This window comes from Apium graveolens, chromosome 9 (genome assembly GCF_009905375.1).
Source record: "Apium graveolens cultivar Ventura chromosome 9, ASM990537v1, whole genome shotgun sequence".
NCBI classification, from domain to species: Eukaryota; Viridiplantae; Streptophyta; class Magnoliopsida; order Apiales; family Apiaceae; genus Apium; species Apium graveolens.
The window spans coordinates 262,996,906-263,006,035 of record NC_133655.1 but is presented as its reverse complement, the minus strand read 5'-3'; the positions used below and the strand labels follow the sequence as shown (position 1 = coordinate 263,006,035).

Here is a 9,130-nt window from a genome sequence, read left to right as displayed (position 1 = left end):
AATAAAAATTTAAAATATTAATGGGAACTGTGCATCGCACGTGATTTATGCTAGTTTGTATTAAGATTGGGAAAAGATTATGAAAGGATGACGGATATAAATTATAAAGCACATTCTCTCCGGAATCAGGCCAAACCCAGCCGAGTTTCGTATCAATTAGATAAGATTTTGTTGGAGAAAAAAAATCAATAACCAATCTCAGTTGAGATGTTTGAGATTTTTTCACTATGGTTCGTGAACTGATCGAGAACCTAATTATCATACTGTCCATGAATGCGAACTCGTTCATGAGTGAGCTTGCCCATATACATTAATATAACATCAACAGCATTGCTTACAAGGAATGGAAATACTAGCATTGCTTACACGCTTAACAGAGAAACTTGGAATGTAAAACTTCTAGAATAAAAAAAAAACTAACTAAAGTGACTTCCATTTTATTTGAAAGAAAGAGGAGAAACTTGGTTGAAAGGAATTTATACATCTGCATCTGGAATTTTTGATCTAGTGTGCCTAGAAGTGAAACTAAGAAAATCTTCACACTTGTGCTCAACATTCTTCACGAGCTCTTTAAGGATATCGTCCAAAGAAGATCAGAATCCGATTGCACAGTTACAATCTCACCTTTGACAATATTGGATGTGCTGATTAACCCACCAAATCTCATTTCCGTATTAGCTGCATGGGAACGATTCAAATAAGTGCATTACATTTCAAAATAATGCCAGAGCCATACTTGTACAATACTTAAACAAGGATGCATTTAAAGAACATATATATATATATATAGATGTATGTACATATATAGATGTATGTATATAACAGCATATAAATAGGCGTTTTCCCTTCTTGAAAGCACATGATAATATAATTATTTTATTCAGGGAGTTCTTGCTCTCCTCTCAACTCCTTCAAACAACAAAAAAGAATGCTACATGACAGAATTTACAATGTAAGATGTATATGTCATGTTGTCATATTCAACATGCTGCTTGATGTATATATAAAAATATATACAAGTTCAATCACTTACTGAGGTTCCATTGGAGCCCTGTGGTGGTTGTACTTGCTGCAGGTGAACCAATTGGAATAAGTCCACAGTGTGGGCCTTCAACTGAGCTCTGGATATAAATATCATGATGATAGGTACTTGGAAGGAGTTGTATTAGGCAATCTTCAGATAAAAGTATTATCCGTATAGTTGAAAAACAACATAAAACATTGATATTTCCGATTTCATGGTCGAACCTTCCACCAAGTGCTCCAACAACTAGAATGCATAACTGAAAAATAAATGAAGTATTATGTTAAAGAAATCTACCATGTTCATATGATTATGCATGCACAGTTCCTTCCAAAAAAGAAACAAAACACATTGCATTCCTCATCTAATATTGTATTTTCTGTTGAATCCAAACAAAAATGAGATACAAGGAGAAAAACACCCAATGGTTTTGGCACTCTCCAAAATCCGTACAAACATTATATTCCATGTCAAACCTAAAGACCCTGTACATAATGATGAAGAGTGGACAGTTCAGTTATACAGATATTCTGTCTGAATGGTTATGCCTGAGTGCCCTATCAGCTTAATGTCACATGTTAGGGGTTTCCAAGTACAATATCTTTATTAACATGGCACCTTAGACCAATTACAATTCCAGGCTCAAAAAAATATATAACCCAGCAAATATAGTGATGCAGGATCTCTATATCTCAGCGCTTAAGATTAACACTGAACAATTAAGAGACTATATAGATTGAATATATGAGAGAAGATAACTGAAATATGAGAGAAAAGGAGGAGAAGCTAGGCCTCACACCTAGAATGCTTAGGTCTCACACACAAGAAATATATATAACTTAATTCATTCAACTCTGCCTCAATCAAATCTGAATACAATTATTTATAGGTCTCTTTGGAACATTCTAGATAGATAACATTCAAGATATTTAACTCAGGGGACTTTCAAACTCCTAGGAGACTTCTGAACTTGTTTGACTAAATTTAAGACGTTGGGACTTCCTACAATAAACTTAATTAATTATTTTCTGGAACATTTTTCTGCCTTCTTGAATATATTTTCCCAAACCTCCTTGAATTTGCATCATATAGTGAAAAGAAGCTGCCTGCTTTTTAATATTTTTTGGGTGACACGAAGAAATGACAGAGAGTTAACGTCCAATATGGAGAAGCTAACAAAAAAAAATTAAGGAAAAATATATAATTCTTGAATTATAAACAAAGGCTTCCTTTTATTTTGTTCTACAAGAAACTAATTAGATGAGTACTAATATCTTTTAATGACTTTGTTTAGAATACTTTTTAATTTTCAAACTAGTGTTCGGTCAGAAACGAACAAAGCACCTAGATTAAGCCTTTCTCGAAAACTTACTTTAAGGTAAAGGTCAATGAAGACTTAAACCCAGAGTCCCGCCAAGGCACTCAAATGTGAGGTTTGATGAAATTTTGGTCTTACATATACACCTAAAATTTTAACCACTATGAGCATTGCAGAATATAAGTTCAAGCATCAAAAGTTCAAAACCGGTGACAATACATTGGATACCTAAAAACTCAAAGTATATTATAATAGCTTACCCTGGACTTCTCCATATCTGCATGAAAATCGCGAATGTGCGCAACACTTTTATGTAAATCAGTGGTATCCTGGTCATGAGATTCATCTACAATCTTGGTCCCCTGCGCAACAGATTATTGACACCTTGAGATATATATCTCTTCCAAGATACTATATATAATACTCTAAACAAGGTATGTCAATGTGTGTGCATGTTGTGTGAGAGAGAACTGTGGATATCATTGAATATAAGCCTGCCTAAAACTTTTACACACACAAAATGCAAACAATATTTGGATGACTTCAAATATATTATATATGTAGTTCTCGGCATACTTCGACCTTTAGATGATTTCACCATGGACTAACTGACGGAGTTATTATATACGTTAGAGATAGACGCCCCAAATAGAATCCCAATCTACTTCGCCTTCATATTATTAGACACATTACTCGGCACAAAATGTGAGATAAAAAAAATTCCTGATACAGTGTTACATAATCTCAAGGACTTCATCAAATACAGAATTCCCAGTTGGTGCCAACTTAACTGATTGCACGTTGCACCTTAGAATACTGACTCGGAGGTTAGACAAAAATGAACAGGAAAGTTCTTTAACAAGTCAAATGCTTGCATTTTTTTGTTTCCATAAAATTATGTTTGTCCTCACTAATTGCAAAAAAGTCACATGGTAGCCATGGTGTGCAGCTTCATGACACTAAGGTAAGTAGGAATCCTATTGGTGCGAAACTTGATATGACTCTAGATGGTAGAGCTGTGATGTAAATGCTATATGTAGGATCAGAAAGTGAAGCCTAAATGCAGGGCTTATGCTAGCAATAAAGTAATAATATCTAGTAAAATGAGTTTAGTTTTGTACTTACAAATCATAACAATAAAATAGTATTACCAACGAATTAGTATCTCAACTTTTGTGGGTTTCTAGTTTTCTTTCTCAACCCCATTTTCTGCTCCTACAAGAAAATTCAATTTTTACCAAGCCCAAGCTACACACATTTTATGGAGCCTACTGTTTCGAATTAGGTAGATTCTATCTTTGGAAACTAAATCTCATTTTCCCCAAACAGCTTGTGAGCAAAGTAGCAAACTAAACCTTTGCCCTTTTTCAATCTAAACACATCCTTGAGCAACATAATCTTCTCGGTTATCACTACCAGCTACAATCAAATTCAACTTAAGATATATAAACTAGATAGTGACCTGCCAATCCCTTTTCTCTAGCACAGTACTGTAAACTCCATATAAACATGGCTGGGACACATCTATTTCATTTTCAGTCGTATTCCATAATAGCATGTAACTTTTAAATAACTTTTGAGATAAATTATTTAAACGTACAGTATATGTAGCATAGTAACTAGTGGGAGACTGTAGGGAATATGTAAGCTACGGACCTAGACTTGGTAGCGCACCTATATAAATTCACCAAAATTGTGCAAATTATATACAAGAAGAAGCAACGGTAAATCCAAAAATTGCTAAAAGGGAGATTTATTAGTACAAAAATATGTGTCCTGTAATATAAGAAAAGGATACATAACAATCCTGAATCAAAACGCAACTGAAATACCCTCATAACTAGAACTCGAGTTGGGTGGTACTTTAAGAGTAGAACTTGACTTGAGGAGACCAAATGGTACATTAAAAGAATATTACCAAAATCAGTTAAAGTCCTTAATCTTTCAGGCTCTGTGTGTTGCGTGTAAGATATTTTACAGCGAACTACTTTCCTTTTTTATATATATATGTTTATTTGTCGGTGAAGTTCATAATAAAAATTTCATCTTCTTACCTAATATGCTCTACGCCAAACAAAATGAGCCTTCGTTACAGATTCATTTACTAACTTACAATTTTTTCAAAATTTTGTGGTAAAATAAAAAATAAAAATATAAGCATGGCCATGGGCAGTAAATGGACTAATCATCAAAATGGAGTATACTGAACAATGAACTACACTTAATACCTAATTCACATTAATAACTGTGTTTATAGATACAGACTTGCGATTAATAATTAAAATATATTAAACAATACATGATTCACCTAAATCATTTTAAAAACCAAATCGCAGAAGTTAAAAGATCAATAAATCTCTGAAACGTATCTAAATTCACAAGTTAAATAACTTTGTTTTTTCTATATACGAAAACAGCCAAGCAGGGGGTACAACCCCCCAGACCTTTAAATCCACCCCTGTAAGACAAGCTCAAGACAAGTACTCAATACAAAGGGAGGAGGTGGCAAGTGCTTTATTTTTTCAACCAGAAAAAGTAATCTGAAAATTGGCATCTTTCATCTCGTCTACATTACTTATCTTCCCTCCCTCTTCCCCTGACTTTTTTCTAAAATTAAGAAAGCTTTAGCTATAGTTTGGGGTCTCTTAATTAAATGCCATATTTTAAATGTTAATTGGCTACTGATTTGGCTTAAAGTAACCTGTCTAGAAAGGTCAAGCATGACAACATTCCTGAGATATCAGACCTTGCTAGCAGGAACCTAGTCATTCTATCCAAGTCCCTAAAGATTAATTGTAACTAGTAGTCTAGCACAAAAGACCAAAACACATACCATTAGGTTAGACTTTGCCAAATTGCAACCAACAGTTAGGTACTCAGCTCAATTATTATTACAAACCGATAAATAATATGCTTTTACTTATTTCAATGAGATGAAACAATATTAAAAAAGCTCTTAAAAGGTTTTATTTTTTGGGCATATAAGTTGTGGTAACACGCATAACATAACAGCATCCTCGTAGTCATAGATATATTTGAACACCACGATACAATACGTCCTAAAAAGTTTTTCTAACAAATTCAAAATCAGTTTAGTTTGCGTACAAGTCCAATTCAAAGACGGAACATTCTGGAATTAATTACTAAGATGCAGACTACAAAAACGCGTCGAAATTAGCTAAAATAGTAAGTATAACCATAACATATCTTTATAGAATTCTAGTACTTCTGCACGTACCGAATCCATGTCTCCTTTTATCACATCAGGCTTATACCTGTAATTCATAATGTAATCGAATATTTACAACACTTCATTCTATACGCTCTATACAAATCGTACGGAAAAAAAATAAACCTGTTTCGAACCGAAGAGGCATCTTCGTTAGGAAACAGGTCAGGCAAATCATCGTAAAGACGATTAGCACCGCCATCAGCACATACACGAAGCTGAGCTGCACATAATTTTGTTAATTACACTTCGAATCATATAAAGCTCGATTATATGATACTAATTAGTAAGAAATGATCATAATTAAGTGAAATTTACTGATCAAAAACCCTAGATAGAGAGTTTAGGAGACTACCGTGTTGCCAGAGCAACGGAGTGAAGCGAGGGAGACTTTGATTGAGCAAAACAAGCGAGTATGTTAGACCGATACCGGAGTCTTCGCCGGCGGGAATTTCCGGCAAGAGAAATGAAGAAGAATGAATCATTACTTCCATGGTTAGGGAAATGCTAATAACGTACAATACTTTATTTTCATTTTTCAAATGCCTAAAAATAATATACAATTTTTCGATCTATATAATGCACGAATTACTTTTGCTATTCTATATTTTATATTATTTTTATTATTTATTAAATTTATTATTTTATGAAATTTTTTATATATTTAATAAAATATTAAAAATAATTAATATAAAACTATAACCATATTATGAATTCTAATTTGAGATTGAATAGTGTAAAACATATATTATACTTATTTGTATTTTTATATTTTTAAAATAATAATATTCATGATGGTTGTTGGGAGCAAATTTGGAGCTTATTTATATATTTATAAATATATATAATAATATAAATGTTATAATTAGAGGGAGTCCAAACTAGAAAGTTGGACAATATATTATTTTAATATATCCAAATTTTACGATTTTGATTATTTGATTAAAAAGCATGTCAGACGTGATTGAAATGGATAATTAAAACTAACTAAACCAAGGTTTATCAAATTATATCACCTTAGAGGTTTTTTTTTGACAAAATGTTTTTTATAAATTGCATCAAACAAATTATAACTTAATTTCAATAGGAACAAAACTCCCATCGAAAAAAACACAGCTATAGACAAATAAACGAGCTAAGCAAATAGTCGCTTATGTTTTCAGACTGTTTAACATCATGAATCTCAAGATTTTTTGAATGAAAAAAGATTAAAATGGCTTCCTGATCGATCATACATGCACCCATTCTGGAACTAGTAATATCACAAATGACCTTCACATACGCACCATCTGTAACCCAATGTTCGGAAGCACCCAAGCTATCTACATGCCAAAAACCAGCTATAGACAAGCCGAGGGTGAAAGATCTCAAAATATGAATACATTTTAGTTGTGAAAAGTAAGCTCTTGTAATATTCGGCAGGAGCCCAAATTCAATGCACGAAAAACAGATCTCCCACAAAACCACATAAATCATTTTCAAAGTAGCTAGGAACAAAACAAAAATAAGCATCCAAAAAACATACTTCAACATTCCAACAAAAGGGGGACAATCCAGACACACGTCAATAGACGAGACTTAAACCAAAAAATTCAAATATCTTGGAATAACACCAAATTTTAGTATGATGTTAAGGAGGAGGATTTGAATTTAGAGGTAATTTTTATTTGCAGAATCAGACTCAAAATCAAGATAGATCTGAGAAATAAATTCTAGATATTTGGTTTTGGTTCGATTTTTATTGAAAGGAAGAAGGAAAATCAAAGAAAAGGAAAGTTTTGGGGCTTACCACCGGTGAAGTTCCGGCGGAAGCCCCCGACAGCCGGTAGGCAGGAGCAGAAACGGAAGAAACAGAGGGCGGTCTCACCTTAGGGTTTTCACTTACAATACATTAGAGGTTTTTAAAAAGATAAAGTATTTAAAATAATATCAAATATGCGTTTACCTTAAGAAAAATATTTGTAAAATATTGATTTTGCAACTCGATGCAATTTGTAATACATCTAAAATATTTTGAATGTAACCAAAAATTATTTTAGTTTTCTTCCATAAAACATTAAAAAAATTGCATATCTGGTTGTTTTTATTGCAAATCGTATTTTTACAAATATTTGCTTGCGGTTACTTGAGAAAATCACAAGAATATATGTATATTATAAATCATGAATACTTTTTGCACTTATCTATCGATTATGCCCTTCTTAAGATAGTTCAATTTTTAACCAAAATATTGTAACAACGAACATGAATGTAATTCTATTTAAACTAAAAATGTTTAAAAAAATCACGCATGCATATGTATGATTAAACTACTGATCCATAATTTGCTTTTACTTAAGTTCAACACAGTATAGAATTTGAAATCACAAGCAAATGGGATTTGTTGCCAAAATGGGATATACGGCAATCAGTTAAATTAGGAGATGAGACAATCAAAATATTAGATTTGTATTTGAAAGAGGCATAGCACCAGTGTTCTATTTGATTTGTGACATTTTTTTTGGATAAATGAAGGTGGCACCTCGTAATAATATATTAAGAAAAGAAAAAATATACAAAGAAAGAAACTAGACTCAATATCTTTTGGAGCCTAACTCAAAACAAAATTAAACTAAAATACAACCAAGAACTACAAATCAAAACCAAGGACCCCGGGGGAGACCTTAGAGCCACACATGGACCTTCCAACCCGAAAAAACCAAAACAAACACCGCACAAAAACTGAACTTCTGCTGCATCAAACCTGCCATAACAACCATGCTCTCATCCCAATATCCAACAAAAACCCACCACAACAACATCAAATACCAGCCAAGAATCTGCTGTTTTTGCCAAAATAAACTACCAAAAACCCAAGCCTTCCACCCCACCTTAACTCCCACCTCTCACTCACACACTTCACACGGAAAAGGCCGATAAGAAGACCATTCCATGGAAAGGACAGGAAAAGAAAATCCCAAACAAAAAACTTTCTCACCTTCAAAAACCAATTATACCATAAAAGCAAACTTCAAATACTCCATCTCCTTAACTTCGAGCACGAATAAGGAATACAAGTCGGATTAGCAACAACTCGAAAAAACTTCACTCCCAACACAGAACCCTCCCAACACAGCAAAAGACTAGACTCCACTCGCCAACTTTTTGCAAACACCAGATTATAAATTAGGCCAAAACAGACGCAAGTGAAATCACAACCCCGAGAAGAATAATAAAATTTGTACATGACTAAACACGTCCAAAGCGACTTCATACACCAGCCAAATAAATGCTCCATGCTCCAACCAGCCTGCCAGAGAATTAAACTCTCCATACCCATACTAAAACCCTCCTGGCACTCAATAACTACACACAAATCAGGACATCCAGAAGTCCAGTACAGGGAAAAAAGACCCCAGTCATTGGAACCTCTCCCATGCTGCAACATTTTATGCCTCGATAGCAACATCAAAGAACTTCATGCTAAAATAAATATAGAGGAAAACTAACAAATAAATGCTACAAAGGCCAACCATACGAACTCCATGTTCCAGACATAATCCAACTGCAAACTCCAAAC

General features: G+C 33.4%; 1 protein-coding gene across 3 annotated transcripts; it reads right to left on the bottom strand.

Moving 5' to 3' along the window:
- Positions 1 to 264: 264 nt before the first annotated feature.
- LOC141684410 (thiamine pyrophosphokinase 1) lies at positions 265 to 6,114 on the bottom strand. Of its 3 annotated transcripts, none has more exons than XM_074489383.1 (6): positions 5,927 to 6,114; positions 5,698 to 5,794; positions 5,546 to 5,617; positions 2,603 to 2,705; positions 1,034 to 1,283; positions 265 to 678 (listed from the first exon to the last, which is right to left on the bottom strand). In XM_074489383.1, exons 1-6 carry the CDS (start codon positions 6,063 to 6,065, stop codon positions 560 to 562), a joined length of 780 nt encoding a protein of 259 aa, XP_074345484.1. In that variant the 5' UTR covers positions 6,066 to 6,114; the 3' UTR covers positions 265 to 559. The 3 variants fall into 3 exon arrangements, with proteins under 3 accessions (XP_074345484.1, XP_074345485.1, XP_074345486.1); XM_074489384.1 differs by having other exon boundaries at positions 2,603 to 2,704; positions 5,581 to 5,617; XM_074489385.1 differs by having other exon boundaries at positions 5,698 to 5,789; positions 5,927 to 6,050.
- Between the last annotated feature and the right edge of the window lie 3,016 nt (positions 6,115 to 9,130).

What these genes read in the sequence shown, in the direction of transcription:
- LOC141684410 (XM_074489383.1), bottom strand. Translation starts at nt 6,065, where the DNA reads ATGGAAGTAATGATTCATTCTTCTTCATTTCTCTTGCCGGAAATTCCC. An exon ending in CTAGAATTCTATAAAGATAT is followed by an intron (nt 2,706 to 5,545) that starts GTTATGGTTATA and finishes ATCTGTTGCGCA; the next exon opens with GGGGACCAAGATTGTAGATG. An exon ending in CAGATATGGAGAAGTCCAGG is followed by an intron (nt 1,284 to 2,602) that starts GTAAGCTATTAT and finishes TTTATTTTTCAG; the next exon opens with TTATGCATTCTAGTTGTTGG.